This window comes from Xiphophorus hellerii, chromosome 20 (assembly GCF_003331165.1).
Source record: "Xiphophorus hellerii strain 12219 chromosome 20, Xiphophorus_hellerii-4.1, whole genome shotgun sequence".
Lineage (NCBI taxonomy): Eukaryota > Metazoa > Chordata > Actinopteri > Cyprinodontiformes > Poeciliidae > Xiphophorus > Xiphophorus hellerii.
In genome coordinates, this window is record NC_045691.1 from 4,674,836 (window position 1) to 4,699,082 (window position 24,247).

The window sequence follows — 24,247 nt, forward strand, 5'->3', positions numbered from 1 at the left end:
TAGAAATTAAAATAAAGTAACAGATTCTCTTTATGGATGTATAAAATATAGTTTTATTTGTCTTACAGTCACATATATAACAGTAAAGTGGTGAAATCATCAACAATCAATAAAATGCACATAAAAGCTGTTTTGTTCTCATATACCAGGAGAAGTTTCATCATGTTTTTAATAAACGTTTTATTTACAGTCAGAGGCAGTGGCCTGGTTCCACTAAAGCTTTTTTTTTTTTCTCAGTCAGCTGTTCAATGAAACAGCAACAAGTTTAAAACATGAAAAATATTTCCTTTGGATAAGATGGAGAGGATGGACCGAGACACCATGGAGCGACTGAACTAATAAAGGTGCAAAATAAAATGAAAAACTAGAGAAAAGGTTTGAATTGAGAAGCTTTCAGTGTTAGAAGGTCATCATGACACAAACTGTAGCTGCATTTCCAACCTGATGTGTACGTGCTGCATCACAGCCATGAAGGTTAGCATAGAGTTGGGATTTTAATGAAGCATTTGAACCATTTTTCACTCCATCTGATCCAAATCGACCCTCTAGGACGGAAACAAACTGATAAAGATGTTAACCCAGTACTAGTGTATGAATAATTCTAATTCTGCATGGATTAGAGATAATACACTAGTTATTAAAAAAAAAAAAAAGACACTGGAGCTGCATGTTTGAATTTCAGTTCAAACAAATCATTAAAATCAAAGCATGAATGTAACGTTGAGCGGACGTAAAGTTCTGAGAGGAACTGAAACAAAAACGCTGTAAACCGTCAGAAAACTGCAAAATGCTAAACTTCACTTGTTTAATGATATTAAAATACTCAAACAGATCAATCAGTCCCTTATGGATGTAAATTATGTAGATGTTTGCTGGTTCTGTATCAATTAGTGTTTCATAACATCTCAAATAAAGGCGTAATAAACCCTGAGAAATGTGTAACAAATCAGCTGCAGAAATAATGAATCTGAATGCTACAAAAATGCTAATGTTGTTTTACACCATCTATTATAAACAGAACTGACTCTGTCTGTAGTTTACCCATTAATCAGAACATAAAAGAAAAACTAAGGAAAATAAAACTGAAACTGAAAGTTCTGAACATGGACAACTCATGGAGCAGTCTTTACTTCATCTGTCCTAGTCAAAGCCCTGGTTTAAATCAAACCAAAACATCCTGGCTCTGTTGCTGATATAAAGGAGTTTAGATTTCATCACAGTCAGAAAGAAATCTCAAAAACAGAAAATAGTTGAAGAAGAGGAAAAAATTGTGTTCAGTCGTATAAAATGTAAGAAATTTTAATCAATACATTATTATTTCACATTATTACCTGGTTGTTTTCTACACTTGGTGGTATTGATTCATTAATAGATGTGTCCTCTAGTTTTAAAGACAGAATTTTGCCTCTTCAATATTTTCTAAAATCATTGATATACACAAAACCTTTTCATCAATAAATTATAAATGACGTTTTTCTGTAAAAGTGATGCCCTTTAAGTTAATTTCAAACTGATATAAATAATAAATGTCAAAAATATTGTGGAAGAATACATTTTTTGTTAAAATCTCGGCCTTAATGTGATAAAATGATGTTTTAATCTGCTGGTAATACCTCAGGGTACCAGTAGGGGGAGTTATGCTTGATCCTCAAGTGTCTCGGTTCTGTTCAGGTTTGGTTTTTATAGACCCACTAGAACTATTTTCCTCCATCTGACCCAAACTGACCATCTGGAATCTGAAGAACCTGCTTCTTCTTGTTCTACTCAGATTTATCTGAGTATTTTAGTGGAAGTATTCATCTCGTTGCAACCAACCAAACTATTAGATTGTCTTTTAAAAATCATTTCAGCACAAAGTTTTACCCTGAACACCTGGAGGTGCCTCAAAGAACCAGTGAAGGTTTTTCATTTTGACCATTCAAGGTCCAACATGATGGCAGCATGTTTAAAGCAGTCCATAACTCTTCTAATCACAGATAAAAATGTATATGTACAGTGTGGGGTCAGAGGTCAACAGTGATCTGGGTATATCTGTGTGTGTTTTCCTGCATGCTGAGCTCATAAAATGCTGCAGGCGGTGGGATACTTGGAAGTGAAGACCTTGTTCTCCGTCCCGTAAACGTAGAAGCTGTAGTCCTTCCCGCCGTACGAGTAAAAGGCGTGAGTGAGGGGCACCAGCTCGATGGTCTGACGCTACAGAGGGGCACACAGAGGTCAGGAGGTCATGCAATGTCTGGTAATGCAATACCATAGTGATAGGAAATCAGCAATGACCTTAGAGAGGTAGCTTCAGGGTTTCCCCCAGTGTGTAATATAAACCTGGTGGGCCGCCAGGCTTTACTTGCCCCCCTGCCAGGCTTAGAATTGTTTGTGGATTTAAATGATTTTTTCACCAGTAAAAGTGATAATAGGTTAATGGTCAATGCACTGAGCTCATCTTCTGCTCAAAATGGCCGATCTTGCAGAGAAGGTTCACCTCCACCACCATCAAGTAAGTGCAGCCCCCTGAACTGCACTTACTTGTTCAGTTCAAGTAAGTGCACATCGATTCAGGTCATCACCTGAATCGATGTGGAGGGTGCACTTACTTTTTAAGACTCTCTGATCCCCAGGAGTCCTGAAAGTGTCAGAAGGTAGGCGCGTACCTGCTGGAGGATGCGGCTGGTGGAGGTGAAGCGATACAGGTGATCGTTGATCAGTTTGGCTGAAACGTCGCAGATCTCCTGATCAGGGAAGCCGTGGATTGGATACACCTGGAGAGAGGTCACCATGGTAACACGTTACATCTTTTACCACTTTGATGTTCTAAAACCCTTTAATGTTAGCGTTCTACTGACAGGGTTTGGACCTGGCAGAACCAGCTTGTCTCACCAGAACGTTCTCGTCGATGAAGAATGGGTCGCCTGACACCTTCTCAAACTTCCTGTCTGGGAAGTCCGGCTGGCGGTCCGGGATGAAGCAGCTCACGTTGTTTTTCCTGGAAAACACGGCAACAACAGATGGACACGGTGAGGTCCGAACGGGTCGGAACCGGGTCAGAGGAAAGCGAGTGTTCAGCTAGCACACCATGTGACCGTGAGCTGGATGAAGTGCAGCAGCTTCTGGGCACCGTGGCAAACAGAGCAGGTCTTGTAGCCGTCTCCACGGCAACTGACACACCTGGAGAAACAAATATGGAGTCACCAGGAGAACAAAGTGGATGGGAGACAAAAGGGCCAGAACCAGAAAAGAACTGAAACCAGAACAGAACCAGAACAAAAACAAGAATAACAACAGGAACAAGAGCCAGAACAAAACCAGAACCAGAACCACAACTGAACAACCAGAACTATAACAAGAACAGAATCAGAACAGAACAGCTTGTTGAGCCTCTTTCAGCTGCTGGTTCTAGTTCTGCACCAGCAGATGATACCAGCAGAGGTCCGACCTGCTCTGTCGTCATGGTGATGAGGTCTGGCCTGCTCTGTCGTCATGGTGAAGAGGTCTGGCTTGCTCTGTCGTCATGGTGATGTGAAATCTAAACTCTACAGTTTGAGCTAAACCCCTCAGCAGGACGTTAAAGCGTAAAAAAGCATTTTCACCTGCGGCGGCCCCGCCCATGACAGGAAGTGCAGCGTTTTTTTCTGGCCCGCCCATTACCATGGCAGAAGCTGCAGCGTTTCTGAGAAACAAGGAGAGAGATGGAGTTTGTTAAAGCCGATCCATTTTCAGCAGCAGATGCATGATATATCGGAACCAACATCTGAACCGGTCCGATAAATACAGAACCGTATGATATATGTTATTTGTACACATGACAATACAAATGGAACTTTGTCGATGTTCCACTAATGTTGAAAAAAACAACATTTTGCAATTGTGGTGTTTAAATAAGAAATTGAAATTTCTAATATGACCTCTGAGTTAAAGGTTCCACCTCACCATTCCTCGGCCGAAGCAGCCGGCGCAGCGCGTCCTCCCACAGCCGTGGCATTTATGGCACACCTGAAACACAAACACACCTGGCTGTTAGGCAGCGGCCGCTGGTCCAGGTAGGGGGCGGAGTCACAAGAAACCATAACCCTTTTTGGAAAATAGTATTTTTTATTACTCGATTATAATCACAATACTTTAACCTCTTTAAATTCTGCACCTCAAAAATTTAACCAAAGTGTAAAAAAACTAAAACTACTACTATACTTATAAAAACTAAACAATATTTAGCTAATAAAAAAATTATTAAAACTAACTGAATTAGATAAAACAAAATAGAACTAAGCAATAATGAAAAACCCAAAACTATTACAACCCTGGTCGGACCTTCACGAAGGACGAGTGTGGCACTGGGATCTTCTCCACCCTGTTGGAGTACATCTGCGGCGGCGACACCGGGATGTCCCACGGCGGGGGGCTCGCCCCGTACTGGGGGCCGTCCACCGCCTGGCCTGGTCCAGAACCACACAGAGACACGGAAAGAAAGGTGCTTCATCACGCTGCTAATCCTCTTCACGAGACTAGCAGAGTCAGTCAGAGGCTTCTTCAGAGCTGCTGTAACACAGACCTCTGCAGGAGGTCCAACCAGTCTCTGCAGAGGCTCTGAGGAATCCTGAGTGGACCTGAACTGGTTCTGGTTAGTGGTGAAGGTTTACCGTTGTAGGGCTCCAACTGCCAGGCGCTGGTTCTGGTCTCAGTGTAGGTCTCCAGTCGATACTGAGGAAGGAAGACGAGAAAAACGATGAAGACGATAACATTTAGGTTCAAGCTAAATATTTAGCGAATATGCAAATTGGCTTGCCACTAAGCGGAGTGGAATATCAAAATAAAAGCTGGGTTTTGCTGATTATTGGCAAACTCATTTGCATTTTAACTAAATATTTAGCTAGGACGTAGATATCTAGCTAATAGTTAAATATTTAGCTAGCAACCTACATATTTAGTTAGCAAGCTAAGTATTTAGCGCTCTCTAGAGCTAAATATCTAGCTTAGTTTGAAAACTAAATATTTAGTTCAGAAATTACTGTATTTAGCAAATACGTAATTTCTTAGCAAAATATATACTTAATTTGGAGTTAAGTATTTAGTTTGAAAACTAAATACTGTCATCAGTGACTAAGGTAACTAGCTTTAGCATTTACAATAGGATCTATTAGCAATAGCTAGCAGATTATGATTGACAGCAGCTAAAATCCCCCTCCTGGCTCTGATTGGTTGTTTCAAATTTGCACTGGGTGAAGTCCAGGAGTTCAACTTTTCCCAGATTATGTGTCTCACACCATACAGTCACAATATAGTAAATATAAAAAATTATTTGTAAAAAAATATGTTTTAGAAAAGCTTCAAATGAATTTTACTACGTTTTCCTAGCATAAAGCAGCCAGGTCATCTGAATAGAGTCTGCTGCTGCAGACAGAGGTTGGGTTCTGACCCGGTAGACGGTGACGGGCTTCAGGTCCTTGAAAGTGAGGTTCCGGGCCGGTTTGGAGCTGTACTTCCATTTGGACTCGACAAACCTGAGCAAAGCGTCTCGGGCCACGTCCTCCGATATGGACTGGGACTCTGGGGACAAACCGAAGGACGGGTTAACCCTGCCATCCTGTCCGGAGCCGCTGTCAGACCCAGACCGGCCCGATCTTACCGGATGGTGGGGACCGAGGTGCTCCGGTTGACCTCTGGCTGGGGGTTGTAGGCAGGGGGGCGGAGGGTACAGCGGCTCGTCGTCCTCTGGACCTGCAGGGAGACAGGAAGAGTCAGGTCTTATGCAGGGTTGCAATAGGGTTTTCACTATAGTTTGGCTTTTGTTTGTCTAATTTAGCTTGTTTCAGTTACTTTTTATAGTGTCTTCTGTTTTTATTAGTTATTATTAGTTAAGTAGTGTTTAGTTTTTATTAGTTATAGTTGTAAATAACCCAAAGTTAAGCTCTTTATTTGACTGTATCCCTTTTTATGGCCTATCACCTTTGCTTTGTTTTATCTATTCTATCTATGATTAACTTCTGATTTTAGGCTTGATGCTTTTATTTTGAAAATACAACTTCCGGTTTATTTATTAACGAACAGCAACTAAACGACAGCCAAAGTTGGATGAAAAGTTGCAGCGGAGTTGATAAAAAGTAGCTTGTTATTATCAGACCTCTTCATAGAGGCACACGGTATGCTTATTTTGTAAATAAGTATGTTTCCAATGTTGAGTAACTAAAAGTGTGCATTTTTTTTAATCAGATACTAAAAGTAGAGTTGTTTTTATATAATAGCCTTTTTTATATATAAAAAAGGCTAAAGCCAAAGAGTTTTGCATTTGCCTTACCTTTGCCTTACAGTGCTTTTTCCTGGTACATTCCCAGCTCTTACGGTGAATCTAACGGTTTACTGCCATTAAACCTGACCAGGGAATGCTACAATAGTAGTAGTTTTAGTTTTTTCATACTTTGGTTAATTTTCCAGAAAGATTAGAGTATTGTATTGTGATTATGTATGAATCAATTGGGTACCACAGAAGGTACCATTTTCAATAAATTTATTTAATTATTGTTGAATAACCAACAGTCTCTGGCGCTTTCTCCCAACTTTTGCTGTCACCATTTTTCAGACTTAGCAAACGCTGCCATGATGGAATGCCGTAATTTGCTGAAAGCTGACATAAAAACATGTGAGGAAAACAAAATCTATTTCACATCAGTTTGAAAGGTTAATAAATAGATTCAAAAAGACAAAAACCAAGAATGTTGTATGTATGTTTTACTTAGTTTTATAAACGCGTAATGTAGCTCCAGTTAGTTAAAAAAAATTCTCAGCTAATTACTGCTTTTACTTATTTCAGTTAAGGAAAATATTTCGTTAGTTTTTGTTGACTAAATAACTTTGGTCGTATGTCAGTTTCCGCCATATTGTGAGGGGCAGATACGTGAACATGTGTTCTGATGTTACACCATGAGACTCTTCAGTTGCACATTAGGATCAGCAGGAACAAAAAGGCTCTCTTCTCACTCTCTCTTTTTCTCTCACCTCCTTTATGCCCTTGGTATCCATCTATGTCCTCCAGCCATCCAGGAGGGGGCGCTGATGGTCCCTCTTCAGGTATGTTTGGATCAAATGAGTCTGAAACACAAAAAGGTGAAAATGGTTTTACTTTATGCTGTTTTTCCTCTTCAGAAGCTCATGAATAGATTTTTCTCTGCTCCGTTAGCTTTTCATTGGCTGACAACTAGCATGGCTAGGCTGGTCATCCCCAATTTGTACTTTTTTCAAAAATGGTTGCAATATCTGTCAGATGCAACATCAATGCATCTGATGTAGGTACGTACATCAGATGCATTGATGTGTTCTTTTTAGAGAGAGATTATTATAATCCATCACAATACTAAGCATAAACATAATGGAAATTACAGAGCTGAAATTGGCTTCTGATTAGGAAGGTGGCTAATTTTTTTACAATCCTTCAGCATTTTAATTTGCTCTAGTGTAAAAACGTCAATACTTAGACTTTCCAAACATGGATTAGATTATATAACACTAGAAGCAGAATATTTAGTGTGTCATTTGTGAATGTACTAATATGGCTTTTTATTGAACTTTCACAAATAAAACAAAGGTTTCACACAAGCCTCTGAGGTGATAAACTCCTTAAAATTACACAAGATGTATACTTTCTCTCTCTCTGTCCCTCCAGCAATAGCAGCAGCAGCACCACTTTCTGGTGCTAACATCACTACTACATAAATATACTGGACTTGGTTCATTTGGACCAGAACCAGCTTACAGCTCATTTCTTCTAATGCCAAGATTAGTTTGCCACTCACAACATGGTGCCACAAAGCTAGCGCTCAGGCTCACCTCCTCCTTCCTGCTCCTGGTATCCATCCATGTCCCCCAGCCATCCAGAAGGCGATGGGCCCTCATCAGGTATGCTGGGATCAAATGAGCCTGAAACTAGGAAGAGTCATGGAGAGAAATTAAAGTTTTAATAAGGGAACTTTGTTAAAAAGAACCTGAAGTTATGAACAAGATCTGTGACATAGAGACTCAGGCTGCTGCAGGATAGATGGATGAATGTTTGGATGAAACTCTTTGGTGTTGAAATGACTCCCATATTCATCTCCATGTGTTTAAAAGAGATAAATGATTTGATCTCTGCAGATATTACTCTACATTTGAATGTTTTGGTTTGGTTACCACGGAGCCACATCTAGAAATGGGGAACTAGATGCTCAACTTTCTCTCCACATATAATAAATTCCTTCAGTTATTTATGAAGATAATAAAGCATTTCCACGCTGGAACTGGAGTTTAATCAGCAACAAAATAAAATCTGACTGGATCAGGACTTTCACACACTGGAGTCTGAAACGGCATGTTTAAGTCGCGACTAAACCGTCTGGGTTAGGTTTATTTAATCTGGTTCTACATAACAGGATCATTACGTCACACCCACAGCGGAGAATACGCGCGTTCTCCAGCTGATCGCGTTGCTCCGGCTCCATTGGCAGATAAAAATACAAGCCGAGTCAGGAGACTGTAAACAATACTTCTGGCTGAGGGTAAAAATATCAGCGAGAAGGTGTTTCCCTCGGCAATCTGGGCCCAGATGGACGGAGAGCAGGAAGCAGGGAGAGATGGAGTCATTAGCAGAAAACCTCCAAACAATCAGCCAGGGAAGCGTGAGAACAAACACCACTGATTACAGGAGCTCAACCCTGAGCCCCCAGAGCCTGCTTGCAGATTCATAAATAACTGCTGCAAAATATGTAAATAAACATCAACTTTTCGGCAAGTAGAGCCTGGCGGCCCGCCAGGCTTATAAAAGATTGGGGGAAACCCTGATTATCAGATAATTTATTATGACTTTTTTTTTATCAGATAATATACATTTTCATCATGATTTCCTGCTTTGATTATAAGAAAATATGTAATACTTTAAATTAATCACATCAAATTAATTTCATTCCCACAGTTCTTGTGGTTTTCTGCAGCAGTTCCTTTTCTTCCTTGTCAGAAACGTTTCCATTTCTTGCTTGCTAAGTTAGCTTGATAAGCCACGTAGCTTGATGAATTTGACTGGCAGCCTAATCAGAAAATGAGCACCAGAAAGAACATTTAAATCAATTACTCTAACTTATAATTTATTTTTGTAAAAAGATTGAAAAACAAACAAAAGTTATTATGACATTTTTTAAAATTTATTTTTTTAGTTTTGCATGTTTTTCTCATCTTCTCTCAAACTTTCTGCGACCCCTCAATGCTCCCTGGCGGCCTCCCAGGGGCTGCGACCCATACTTTGAAAAACACTGGTATGGACGATGGATGGACCAAAATGAAACTTACAAAGTATTATGTGTGTGGAGGGAAACTAACCCTTCACATCTCCCTGAACACACTACCCTCATGGTAAAGCATGGTGGTGGCAGCATCATGCCATGGCAGGTTGGAAGGAGCAGGAGGAAAACCAGTTAGAGGCTGAGACTGGGTTCAGCTTCCATCAGGAGAGCCAGCCTGAACATCCAGACAGAGATATTAGATCAGAGTAATGGGTTAGAACGGCCTAGTCAAACTCCAGACCTGAATCCAACTGAGAATCTGGGGGAAAGGCGTGAAAACTGATATTCTCAGATGAGTTTAGGTGCTTTATGAAGAAGAATGGAGAAAATGTTCAGTGTGCAGACGCTCTAATCTGCTGGAAGTTGACTTAGTAGATGCATGCCACACGTTTCAGATTTTCATTTCAACTACCGGTAAATGTTTAAAAGAATTTAGAATTTTCCTTCAACTTTAGTGTTAGGAATTACTTTGTAGTTCCTAACCTTTTTTGTTTACCTTTTGGTCTGACAAAAAACTAAACTAATTAAGGTTTAAAGTAAAAAGGTTTTATTGGTAGCTGACAGTAAAGATAAGACCTGGAGTAAATCGGTCCAGTCAAACTCCTCAGCTGACCAGAGGCTCTGCGCTGTAAATAATTAACACGCGTATGGTAATAAAACAAAAACACACAAAGATCATCCTGCTGGGATGAAAACTGAACTCCAGATTTTACATCTATTAAAAATGTGTCACGGATTCCTCTGAAATACTTTGATCTACTTTCACAAAACCGAAGGGGTCCTAGTCCACCTCTGAGGGGAACGCCACAACCAGTAGAAACAAACAGCATTTAAATAATTGGAACATTTCTAAATGAAGTGAATTTAATTGCATTACATCAAATTGAACTGAATTTAACAAAAACAGAGAAACTTGAGCAGAAGTTTTCTTTGTGTTTTTTGGCAGTCTTCTTAAATTAAAAGGAAACATGGAAATGTCCTTTAAAATCCATTTAATCCATTTGTTTTGGAGCAACCACAGGTGAAATGCTAAGACGATATATAGGTTTTGTTATTGTTGATCTACAGTTATCTGGAGCCAAAAGCATCACAGTATAACAGATGAATTAATCAATGATAATTTCCATCCATATAAAATGAAAATAAAACAACTTGAGTGGTAAAGTTGACATAGCAAAAGAAAAACCTTAAAATATCAGATCATTATTTTGTTAACTATTTTTGTTAAGGCATATTTAGCCAATTATATATTAACTGTTATGATTGTTTTTGAATTTAAATAATAAATGGCACGTGAAAGCTATTAATTTCATGACTTAATCATTCATGACTTCATCATGAAATGTGGCACTACTGGATTTCCATACAGAAGTATCTACAGATACTGTCATTTAACGGAATTAATTACACACCTATGCAGTTTACATTCAGTAATCTGACTCAGATTGGATGCTGAAAGCAGAACCTGGGCTCCTATTCTACTGGGTCTTTAACTCAAAACCTGAACTGGTGCTGTAACTCAGAACCTTGGTTTTGTTCTATTCTACTGGTTCTGTAAATCAGCAGAACTTTCGTGAGCTTTGTTTCTGCTTTCTGCTGTTTCCAGTTAAACTCTGAAAGCCTCTTCTGTTCAGACAACTTTTTAAGGAAACTTTTTCACAACAAAAATATCAGAGTAAACGGACTGAATGTTCTGACCCAGTTCAGTTCGGAAGAAAAAAAAAAAAAAAGAAGCATCATAGCGAATTGTGAAAAACTTTTTGAAAAAGTTGCATACCTCAAGGTTTGCTGTTAAAATCATTTAAACTCACCGAGATCTCCGTCCATCTCGTCTAAATTTCTCAACCGGACCTGCCCAGAACGCAAATAAAGCTCCGCGGACCCGAAAAACAACAAAAAGTAAAGCTGCGGGAATACCACACCACTTCCGGTCAGGACTTTCACAACAAAGCTTTGCGACAGCAGCAGGCTACATAAAATAAATTACAAAAATAATAACGTTGAATTAAAAATAATAAATTTGTCCTTCAATGGAGGAGAAAGTCATCTTTAAAATGTAGAGATGCAATAATATAAATTTGAAATTTATGTGTGAAACACATTTAAAAACAAAAGTCAACCAAAGAGCTTTACATTTTACTCCTTCAGAATAAAACCGTAGAAGTAAAACGCAAAGATGAAAAAACAAGCCTAAATATTAAGATATTATTTATATCCAATCTTTAGAGTAAAGTATCTGTCAATGGACTGAATGTTTGTTGTTTATGGTTCTGGATTCCTGTTGCTTCCTGATCTATTCGTAAAGCTAGTGCTAACGCTACGTTGCCACCAGGGGGAGCGCTGCTCTAAAATGTGGTGATGATCCCGAGGTGCGTTCACTGACGTGATGCCCTGTGGGATATAAAACCTGAACTCTCACTACATTCATGTACTGTAAACACACGTTGACCTGTTTATTACCCATTTTACAATAAATTCATCCTGAAGATGAAGATATTTCTACATAGTATTATTATGAAGTAAAAGAAGAGAGAAACGTGTTTGTATAACGAAAGAAAATATATTAAGGCATAAATAAAGATAAAATTAAACAGGTCAACAGAAGTTATGTGAGAAACCTTTAATATTAATCTGTTTTTATGAAAAATATTAGTTTCTGGTAGCTTTTCTGCCCTGTTGGATTCCAGAAGTCACAAGAAAATAGCTTCAACTGGGGGTCTTCGTTGTTTTTTCTGACTGAGATTATTAATGTGACATTGAAACATTTAAAGTTTTAGTCAGTAATCTGGGAAACATGAAAACACAATTAATTACTAATTAATTATGCTATTTTGTTGTTTAAGATGAATTACAGTTGTCCATGTGTCGCCTGCTGAAGCGTTTAAAACAAGCATTTTTCTAACATTCATGGCTCTATTTTGATATTTTAAAGTCATATTTATATTTTAGATCAATACAATTGGGTTATTCTCATTTCCTGATGTAAAAAAATATATTTTTACCTATTCTCCGGTTTCTTGTTCTCCTATTCACCTGTTGTTGAAAATAGAAAGCAAACAGATAACAGAAGCAGCAGCTGAACTGGATTCATTTGCTTTCCTAAATAATAAAACATATTTTACAACCTGGAGGCTCTACATTGCCACCTTCAGGCCAGGAGAGGCTACTGCAACTTAATCAGTTATGTTTTATGCACAGATGAAGGAAAACCTCCAGAAATTAGCCTATTTTTTAAGGATCTGTTTAAGAACAAATACAGAATGTTTCGGAAATTGTCCATAAATCTAGAACAACTTACTTTTTTAAACTTTGCCTATAATGAAATTAATACAAAGCAAAAGAAAAAACCTGCACAGAGAAAAATACACAAATGCATAAAACTGTAAAAATGTTATATTAGCTGCAAATAGACGTTTTTTCATTTAAAAATTAAATCAGTCCTTCATTTATTTTCAATTTATTTTTACTTTGTTATTTTGTTTTTGATTTTTGTAATTTATTCAATTTTATAGATTTATTTTGGCTACTTCTTGTTGCAGGTAGAACCAGAACCGGGTCTCTGCTTTGATTTTCCACCATCTTAGTTTCCTTCTGTTGATCCTTTTCTCTCTTTAGTCTCTTTTTTTTGTGTCTATGCACATCCTATTTTCATGTCATTTATATCTTTTAGAGGTGCTTTGCAAAGTTCAGATGTTTTTTTTTCCGTGTTAATGAATAAATTAGTCTAGAAGGATGTTTATTCAATAATATGGTTTTAGAAGAACGTTATATCGATTTTAATCATAAAACTGTTCTCCGAACACTGAGTGAAGATCAAAACAAAAATGAAACCCAGGAATAAAAACCCAGGTGTCAATTAAATGAGCAAGAAAACAAATATTAAATAGAAGAAAAGAAGAATAAACTGAGAAAAATTCATCAGTAGGCTGAGCCAACAGGAGCAAAATCACCAAACAGGTGAAGCAAAACTAATTAAAACCAACGTTCAAAGAAGGATTTTGCATAAAATAAAAACAAATTATGAACATCCTCTTCATGAGACTGTCTTAGAAGAAACATCTTCAGTCAGAAGCTTCTTCAACTTCGCTGTAATACAGACCGAACAGGAAATGTTTCCTGCCAAAAGCCATCAAAATCTACAATGACTGAATCTTAAATTAATATGAATAACAATAACATTTTATTAATAAAGTATATTAGCATTTGAATTCCTAAACTAAACTGAGTCAGTCGGTCTCTTTTCAGCAGAATTCCCGAGCGGTCCGTGAACGCAGCACTGTGAGACAGCTTGAAGCGGCAGCTGAACTTCTCCGTTAGTTTCTATCTGGACCATCTCTGGGCAGAGTGGTACCTGCTGGACCCGGTCCAGAACCTTTCCTCCTTCTAACTGAACTGAGATAGAAACCTCCTCAACCCGGTTCGAAGGTCCACATCCCGGCAGCAGAACCCTGGTACCGGTCCGGAGGTCCACATCCCGGCAGCAGAAATCCGGTTCGGTGAGTTTTAATCCGCTGCAGGCGGTTTAATCAAGGTTAAATTACTGACTGGTAGTAAATGGATAATGGAACATTGATCAATATATTTCATGTGGATTTGCTTTATGATTTTGATGATGGCGTTTGATAAAATGTCATGTTTGTTGCTTGTATCATAATTTATTATTTTTACGTTGTAAAACTTTAAATCGATGATTTAAAGTTTATATAGTTGATATTTTTAGGTGTGATAATGATAAAAGTGTCGATAAAAACTTGTTTTTTCCTTTTTTTTTTCTTAGCTAATTGTATGTTTTTGACTGCATGGCACAGCAATCATGGTCCCCAAACACACAAATGATGCTCTTGAGAAACATAACATTTATTTAGGACAACTGTCACATACATACAGTAAGTGTGATTTGTATCACTAAACTGCACACAGTAACTGTATTTAATTATATTTTTATATTTATCGACACTCTCATTGAACAAAGAGTGGATAAAAACAACAGTCCAGACAATATTGGTGTGTTTTGGTGGGTTTCAAGCATCTTTAACTTGGAATTTATCATGGCAATGATCAATCAAAATTCTTATCATGATTATAAATTTATCACGTTAAATGATAAATTTATCACGTTAAATGATAAATTTATCACGATAAATGATAAATTATCAGTTATCTCTATACTAATTAATGATCCTGGTTCTGTTTAAATCAGCTTTGGCTCGGGTTCACTCATGTTGACCCAGAGTTCTCAGTAGTGTCATACCAAACTGGACCAGGTGTGTTTCCTCTGATTGGAGGCCTGGATGTTTCTGACGTCACTGAGTTGTGTTTAGGTTCAGTCAGACGTACTGGTGATTTAAGATGATTAAACATCCTTCTGGATCATTCAGCGATGTATGTGTAATCTGCCTGATGGGAGGCATTACCAAGGTGACTCTGGATCACTCTGAGACTGAGATTTCGTAAACCGGATTGTTTCTAATGAAAAATGAGTTTTGAAGCGGTTCAGACCAGAGACGTAGATGTGGTGGAGGAAATCCTCCTGATGCGTTTATGGACCTGCAGCAGGGTCGGTCAAACCAGAGAGGAACGAGAGATCAGAGAGGGAAACCTCCCCTTATTGTCTCGGCCTTTCCTGTTCTGGAAGTCAGCATCACCCCCTCTGCTGCTTCCTGCGTGTGTGTGTGTGCGTGTGTGTGTGTGTGTGGGGGCGTGTGTGTGTGTGTGTGTGTGCGGGTGTGCGCGCGTGTTTTCCTGCCTGTTTTGTGTCATTGTTTTGCCTCAGAAGCAGCTGTTTACATCTGGATGGTGAGGATGAGTCATGGAAAATCCCTGTATGACTGATGTTAGCAGAGAACTTGAACGCACCTTAGTGTGTAGTATTGATCCCAGAAGTTATTGCGATAAACGATAATATAAGGGTAATGGCATAATAATGCCTTCAAGATGCAGCTCCTCTGTTTCTGAGCTTCTGCCTCACGGAGCAGTTCGCCACTCAGCTCCTTCAGACTAGCCAGCAGCAATCAGCAAACACCTGGTGGAACTGAGCATCCGTTGACTGATTACTGGAGCTACTTCTCAGTGCTATGTTGTTAAAGGGGCCATGTTGTGATTACATTGGAGGTGCAGTTTCAGAAAGAGCAGCAGTTTTTAAAGAGACAGAGGTCCAATTTCAAGTCATTAAATTACAAAGTAAAAATTCCTTTAAGTCAACATCTGAAGTTAACATAGTTGCTTGATTGTGCTATAAAATGACAGCATAATGGAAAACGCATAGTGCTTTAAGTTTATATTGACATGTTTTAGTGGGAATTAAACCAGTTTGATCTCTCTGCTCTCTGGGCCCAGAGTTGCTTGTTTCCCCTCAGTAACATGAGCCTTCGCCGTGGTTTACTGTCGGGCTCTCTTAACCTGCAGGTCATCTTTTGGTCTGTATCAGTTTAAAGCTGAAACTCTGGTCCAAGTGTCAGGCTAGCTTCCTAGGAGCAAAGTGCTGAGATGTTTGCTCTGCGTCAACTTTAACAAAATCATTTTAACCCCTTAATACTCATGATGACTCCATGTTTCCCTGAAGAGACGATCTAAGCTGAGGATGAGGAAATAACTCTCCTAACGTCAGTTTTTACTCTGACAGCTGTTTGGCTCCTTGCAGCGTATTTATCTTGGAGACAGTGAGGCGTGGTTGCATGCCGCTCGCCGTCTCCTCGCTGTCCTGTCCTGCAGTTCTCTGCTCTTCCTCCTCCGATGTCGCCTCAGAGGAATCTGACGAAGCAGGAGGATTTCCCCGCTCCCGACTGAACCTTCATAAATCATCCAGGAGTCACTGGAATCTGTTGCTCGGCGTTTCATCATCCTGCAAGTTAAAATCCCATCATAAAAACATTTGAAAACTAAACAACTAAACACCCACATGAAATATGCAGAATGCATACTGATGCCGAAAAGCCCAGAAAAACATCCTCTTCATCAGCAGCCGGGAGAATCCCCCTCCTCTTCGTCTTCCAGCCCACAGCTGAAGGCCTGAAGCTCCAAACATCTGTGGGAAGAAAAACAGTCCAGGAAATAGAGGAAGCTGGTTCATAAGAGAGGCTGCTGCAGCTCTGGAGGTCAGGGGTCAGAGAGGAACCATCTGACCAATCAACTCCAACCAACCAACCAACCAACCAACCAACCAACCAACCAACCAACCAACCAACCAATGATGCAAACAGCCATCCAATCAGCCATCCAACCAACCAATGCGCTTTTCCCCTTTCTTACAGACCAAATCATGTTTTAGACCTGATTTTCCCCTTTATTGAATATATTTCTCTTCATCTCTGCCTTAGTTTGGGTCTGATGATCATCTTCCAATAAGACTAAAAACAGAACAACATGCACAGCGGAGCATAATGCAGATTCCTGCAGGTGAATCATCCTCAGACTATAATGTCTGTAATACAACACGCATCATAGACTTGTCGCAATAGATCAGTTAAACGCCTGTTAAGTTAAAACAAGCACAATAATTTCCATTCGCATGATTTGGTTTTCTCTTCTCTCTTTCTACCAAAAACTGGATGACAAAAGTCTGGTGCTTTGGTCTCAACTAGCCCTTATTTGAAAGACAAATCTATTTACAGATTCTTCATAATACATTTTATTTGTGGTTTCTGTTGCTTTGTGTATTTATGTTGGATATTTAAAATGTCTTCCAGTTCCTGGTGTTAAATATTTATTAGAATTTAAAGTTTATTGATCTTTGAGAATGTGTTCTTGCATTATTATGCCATTCAAATGATATTACTTAAAAATGGTCTCAAAAACAATATTGCAATAATTTCTGGGACAATTTATCGTCTAGTAAAATATGTTATGACATATCAGTGGGTCCTGTGCCTCTAGTTGGTTCCGGTTGGTACTGGTCGGTTCCGGTTGGTTCTGTGTATTTTTCTCTCTGAACTGTCAGAGCGTCCGTCCTGCCGCCGCTGTTTGTCCTCCGCAGCTGAACAAGTTTTTGTTGATTTCCTTCCTTTGCAGCCGTTTCCTGACTGGACCCAGGTCAACAAGATGGGGTCAGAAAAATGGACGTTATTGTCCTCTAATCTGCAACGTGTCCAACTGTGGACTGGTTTGATGAAGCGGGAGGTCACCAAAGATACAGGAAACAACTCCTCAGTTACTGGAAGGAAAAACACACAAACTTCCGCAGATTTAAAGTCGGTCTGATTGACCTCAGAGCTTTTTTCGTTTGGATAAGAAACTAGGGCTGAACTTATCACAATATAAGCGTCTCATTGTAGTCAATATAGTCAGTAATTATTGATTAGTTATTTTGTTTTCAATATCTGAATTTACGACTAACTAGTGTCATGACCCTTCTTGTTTTATCCCGCTTTAACTCCAAACTGTTGTTTTTTATTTTAAAACAGTTATGAGGTACAGTAGTGAAACCTTGATCTGCTGCTGCGCCAGTTAGTCAACAAGTTGTTGCTAGGTAACCGAAGTTGGGGGGAGGGGACTTCAAACTGCTTGTTACCCTGCAGGTTGTTGCTAGGTAACCAAAGAGTGAGCGAATCAGTTGATGCCACCAACTTTAAGAGGTGGAGCAGCTAAGCCTTTCCCTCTGCCTACATCTCCCAGAATGGATTGGAGCTCAATGAATATTATGTACTGATTATTGAATATTCTATCAGATGTATTATCTCTTGATATTGATCACATGTCTATTGTGATATATATTGCTGTTGCTTTCTTGTCTAGCCTTAATAAGAGCCAATATTTGCACGATGAGAAGCTCCTGAACGTGTGCACGGTGTGACGTCAGAGGTCAGAATGCCGCTGCAAAAGTCCCAGCAGAGCCAGACAGGAAACCAGAAGGAAAAAAAAATTATTTATCCAACAAGTTTTATTCCAAGTCAGACTGAGATCAGTGAGCACGCTCAGTCGGAGCCGAGCGGACCACCCAGCCGGGCTCACGTCAATTTCTCACATTCAGAGGAGACAACAGCTGAGCGGAGAGCTGTTACCTCATCAGCTGAGGAGGTGATGCTGGGGGACAAAGGTCAAGGCCTGCACAGGGTCACTGGAGGGGATTAACTCTGAAATGTCTCTTTAACTGGGAGAGATGACTTGGAGGTGACGTTAATGAGGAAGGAGTCGCAGCTTGATGCCTCGTCCTCGTCTTCCTCTATTGTTTGGTTGTTTTTAGCGCTGAGCTAATTAATTAGCTGCTTATCTGAGCCGAGGCAACAATCATCTCTTTGTGTCCAAACGAATGCTTCCTTCCTCCTGCAGCCCTGTGAGCAGCGAAGGGAGCTGGCGCCAACAACACACACTCACACACACACCCACACATGCACATTCACACGCACACGCATACACTACTGTTAGCCACTATCAAAAAGCAAATTCATTGTTTTTTGGTCTAAAGTGCAGCTTGATTGTTATGAGACAGATAATCTGTGAAAAGATCGACCTCCTCCACTGCTCCTGACTAAAAATAACCAATCAGAGTCAGGAGGAGGGTCCTAGCGCTGTCAATCAATCTCATGTACTCACTGCTAGATGTGCTAATAGCGCTACTTAGCCTTTGCTAACAACATAGCAGAGAGAAAGGGGGTGAGAAAAAATGGGGTGAAGAAAAGGTGGGATGGGCAGCACCATTTGAGATTGTGATTGACAGCGCTAAGACTCCTGGCTCTGATTTGTTGTTTCTTGCTAGCACTGGGAAAAGGCAGAGAAGCTTGATTGTTTTAAATATTTTTAAATATTAAATGACTGATAAGTTGATGAGTTATTCAGCTATTTTTTTTTTACCAAATAATTTTTTACCCTTACTTGAGTAATTTCTTGGACGGCTACTTTTTACTTTGACTTGAGTAAAGATCTGTTGAGGTAGTGCTACTTTTACTTTACAGTTTTTGGGTACTCTGTCCACCTTGCTTATACCATTCTGTTACAACTAAAATAATTTTTTTTAGAAAAGTTGCATACTGCAGCTCTGTTTCTGGCGCTATGTGTTTCCCCTGTAGCGCCCCCTAGCTGATGTGGTTTCAATGTTTTCAGCAGAAGGACGGTGGATAACCATGAGCTCAAATCTTTCTTGACGTGAGCATTCAGGCATATGACTGTAAACTCACAACTGGTTTACATAAAGCCCTCATGTGGCATAAATATTATTACTCTGCAGAGCTACAGCAACAACCAGCAGAAACAATGGCGTTAAAATAAATTGGGCCACATTGTCCCGTGGTGACTCAAATAAACGTGTCCCCTGAGGTCGTGAATCAAACACAGAGCGCAGTGTGTGAGTGTTGGTCCCGCTCTGCTCTGTGTCTCTCTGGACGTCTGCAGACAAAGTGGAGCCCAGCAGGGAGCAGACAGTGATGCATGATGTATGCAGAAACAATAACTTCCAGTATTTATGTGTGGAAGCGAAGGCTTCTATATATGGCAGCCATGGTTTATGTGACGGCGTGCCAACCTGCAGGTTTCCTCTGATGGAAACAAACTGTCCAGCTGCTACCAGCATTTTGTGATTATATTGGAACAAATGGATTCAACAGATTGTTACAGCAGATTTTTGTTAACTTTGTTAAGCAGCAGCTTCTGATGGAGGATAATGATGCTTTTAGAGCCACTTTGTAAAGTTGGACATGTCAAACTTTTTCCTCGTGTGGGTCAAAAGTACTCTTGAGACAAAAAAATAACTGAATTAATAAAAGCGTTTAAATAATTTTGTGTTCATTATTTGCTCAATGCTGAACTAAGCTGTGAAATTTTAATCAAGCAAACAAACTAGTCAGATGTTTTCAGTAGCAGGACAGCAGACTGACCCTGGAACACGCCTTATTTTCTTACTTATGTATATATATATAAAATCAGATGGTATGTGGCAGCATTTACGCTAAATGAATGTAATAATTATTGAATAGTGAGTAAGAAACATCCTAAAAGTTGATGTCTCTTTACATATGTGGTTGCTGTGTCTGTGGGGGTCGCCGCAGACAAAGAGGTCGCCGCAGAGGTTGATCTTTGTTTGATTAAATGTCTTGCTGCAGAGGCTGTGGTCATGACGTTTTGGGTGAATCTCGTGGCTGTTTTGATGTTGATCTAGAGGATGAATCTGAGCTCTGCTGTCACACTGGAAGTACAAGCGCTACTTCAGCCAAAGTTTGGAAATCAGGGAACACTTCTCCAAGTGAAGTGATCAGAAGTTGGCAAGACTCTCTGAACCAGGAGTTTTCTGATCCCATAAACGCTCTGTAGCAGCTCAGCTGCACCAGACATGTTGTACTCCATTAAAATGACCGATGGCTTTCAGATTTTTACTTCATTGTTTTAAAAAAACTGGTTAAAAATGATTTGTTTAATGCAACCTCCAGGGTTAGCCTCCTAAATTTTATTTGGTTTTGTGGATCAGATTGTCAGCAGCCCTCCAGCTCTTTCACCTCCACACTGTATATTGATTTATCATCAATCATCAGGTTTTGCTTTCTTTTGGATGCTGTTCGTTGATAGTGTCAACTGCTGTGGACTGAGCACACAAACTTGAGGAGTCCTGCAACATTTCATGAGAGTCCGGTTCATTGTGGCAGGTCTGCATTTTCTGACTTTTTGTTTTCACGCCAAGCAGTCAGACTGGTCAGCAGTCTCTCAAAGTGATCCTGGTTGTTAGTCTTCCAGGCTGTTTGAAGGTCTAGATTGTTCTTTTAGTTGTTTTTTTCTCAGTTTCTGTCTGATACTGGACTGATTTCAGCCGTTGAACTCATTCAGACAGATGAAAGGTCCTAAACTCAAGGGATCAACCAGTGTTCCAGAGTTGGAGGAAAGGTTTAGTGGTTATTGATATGCTTTAGCTGGATCTCCTTTTTCTACATAACCCAACGTAACCACATTAATCAAAATGAGACATGAAAGACAGATTCTGTCCAGCTTTAATCATCACCATGGACATTTCTAGTCTGAATTATGAAGCCATTTTGAAAACTAAAACTTTTTCCTGCACCAATTAGTTTCCTGTTTGCTTTTCCAACTAATAAATCACCTCAATGAGGATGAAATCTGTTCTATGTACTCGTTAGAGAAAGGGAAATCTGATTAGATCTGAGGTATTTTGCAGGATAAAATGTTTCATGAGCTCAGTGTGATTTTATTTGACCGTTGTTTTTCTACATGTGTGAGCAGTTGGTGGCAGTCAGAAAGCGCCTAACGAGGCAGAGATGAAGACATTAATCTTGTTCCCTCCATCAGCGTGGCTCCAACAGGAAGTCATGTGTTACAATGAGGCAAAATGCTGGTGGTGGATTAGCCGTAATTCCCTTTAATTTGCTGTAACCGCTGCATCGTCCACACAGCTCGGGGTGTAGCTGAAGGAGCGATCTGGAAATGCTTTAGTTGATGCCGGAGAGGAATCTAATAATGGAAGCGTTTCTCTTTGTTTCACTGCTTTGAAATTAGGAACAACAAAAAAGTTTGAATCCAAATTTAACCTGAAATGTTCTGGTTTCGCTTTAATCTCGGTGAGAAGGTGGAGGTGCTGGGCCAGGAAATTAGGCGAGATGTTCGGCCTTTTGAACTAAAAACATGAACAACAACATTGTTGGCTCTGATTCAATCAGCTGCTGCTTCACATCTGAAACTCCAGGTTTGTGCTTCCTGTTGCGGACTTCCTGCTAAAATCTCTGAAGAGTTTCAGTCAGTTGTTATCTTGTTAGTTTTAGTTTATTATAATAACCTCGCTCTGAACAGTCATGGCGCATTTATCCAACTTTTACACCAATGAAGTGAGACATACGTCATCATTTTACGCCAGAAGAGGCAAAACGCAATAAATCCGGATGTAAGCAACGACGGCTGAAGCTAAGCGTCCTGATCCAGTCCAGCAGATGGCGGTAATGCGCATCTGAACGTTGCTTGTCAACTGTCATAAAAAAGAAGAATATGACTGAAGCTATCGGTGCCGACAGTTTGATTGCTTCTTTCTCAAGCCCTTCGTCTGGTTCTGATCTGGTATCGATGCTATCGACTCTGAAGAACTTTAAAATTCATTCAAAGTCGTCAGCGGCCATTATTACTAACGTAATCAGGGCGCTGCTGAGTGACATCTATGTTCTTCTTCTACGTTCTGAAAGAAGAGATGATCCGAATGGGTTGGACCTACGTGGGAACGGGTTTAAAAGGGATTACTCTGGTTCTGGTGGGCTTGGACCTGCAGGTCAGGGAAACCATTCACACAGATCTGGTCTTACTGGGACCATGATCCAGCTGACTGACACTCATCGCCCCTCATTAGGAGGCCTGGTGAGCAGTGAAAGGAGCATCTATTCACTGGATCTGCTGGGAACACTGGGACCAGCAGCGGGGAGGCGGAGCCTGCGGACTCCTAATGGCGCTGAGACAAAGACCAGGCTGCATGGGAAACCTGAACTCCCAGCTTCCCTCAGGTCTGCATCCTCCTCTTCATCATCTTCCTCAGCTCTTGTCTGTGGAGTAAAGAAAGCCGCTGACGGCTGTCAGTCAGGCTGAGGAGCAGCAGGGACCCGATCAAAGTTACTAAACCAAAACTATCAAAATAACAAAAACTGAAAGTGAGGAAACCATTTTATTAACTGAATTAAATAAAAACATCAACAAACGGGAAAAAAAAACTATAACTAACTGGAACTATATTCCAGTTAGAGTTTATATCTCTAAAATTATAGAGATAATATCTTTTGTTTTGTGTTTATTAATCTATTTATTAGCCTTTCAAACTGATGTGAAATAGATTTTTTTTCATTGTCAACTTTTGGCATTTACAGAACTCCATACTCCTCCTGGCGGTACTTAAGTTGGTCCCCAAAAAGGCGGCAACAAAAGTTGGGAGAAAATGCAAGAGTGGCGATAAGTGAATACATTTATTGAAAACGTTATTTTCTGTTTAGTATTTATTACTCTGTCGATGTGTACATATAAACAGAGTACAATATTTTGACCTTTTTGAATTCTGTACCTAAATAGTTAACCAAAGTATGAAAAAACTAACAATATTAAATTAATAATTTCTAATAAAAACTAGGAAACACACTCTAAAAACTAATTAAAACTAACTGAATTAGACAAAAAGTCACAACAAAATAAAACTAAACTATAATAAAAACCCAGAACTATCGTGAGCCTGCTCCATACATGGATGGTGCTCTTTACTCCTGCGCCACCGCCGCGCCGCCTTTCTGGGACTTTTTTTTTCAAACCTCCCACCTGGACTGTGTATGAAATATGATGTTGCTTTCTGACCTGAGCTGCTCTTAAAGAAAATGGCTCCTCTAAGATCTTCTACTTGCATATTACTCTTTAAAGTTTGACATAAAAATGTGAACGACAACAAACGTTTTCCAAGTGGTTCTGGTCAGAAACGGGCCGAATCGAGCCACTGGTGGGTGGTGCAGGGCGGAGGGTTGTAAATCAGCCTCGGCTCAGATCACAGAGCCAAATAAAACCTTCAGATGGAAAGAAATGCTGCAGAAACGGAGCGCAGAGTTTCCCAGAGAGGCAGAATGAAGGATCTGCCGCCTGAATCGTCTGGGACGGAATCGGAGGAGATGGCTTCCTCCTCCGTTACCGTCCGCAGCCTGAACTCCCACAGACCCGGAAATGAGACCAGGAAATGTTGCCATGGTGACAGAAAATGCAGAAAATCTCCTAAATGCAGCGGATCGCATCATCGAGTTCCAACCAACGTTATTATGGATGGCAAAAACGAATGACGTGACAAAAACTGAAATCGAGAAAACATTTTTAACTGAAATAAATAAAACCGGTAACTAGTGGGGAGAAACTATAACTAGCTGGAACTACATTGTGGGTTTATAAACCTAACTAAAACATACTCGAAGCAGAGATGTGTTTTGTGCTTATGAATCTGTTTATTAACCTTCAGAACTGATGTGAAATTAAGTTTTTTTTTTTTTCCCCACACAAGTGGTTTTCGTCGGCTAGCAGCAACA

General features: G+C 39.8%; 1 protein-coding gene across 1 annotated transcript; it reads right to left on the reverse strand.

Moving 5' to 3' along the window:
• Positions 1-33: 33 nt before the first annotated feature.
• ssuh2.1 (ssu-2 homolog, tandem duplicate 1) lies at positions 34-13,763 on the reverse strand. Its single transcript, XM_032549385.1, is given in 15 exon segments — positions 34-2,193; positions 2,646-2,753; positions 2,872-2,977; positions 3,067-3,159; positions 3,582-3,661; positions 3,922-3,984; positions 4,300-4,424; positions 4,629-4,689; positions 5,405-5,564; positions 5,615-5,673; positions 5,675-5,706; positions 6,982-7,074; positions 7,810-7,899; positions 11,102-11,259; positions 13,705-13,763. Coding segments are annotated over 15 exon segments (1,422 nt in total). The 3' UTR covers positions 34-2,058.
• Positions 13,764-24,247: the final 10,484 nt, after the last annotated feature.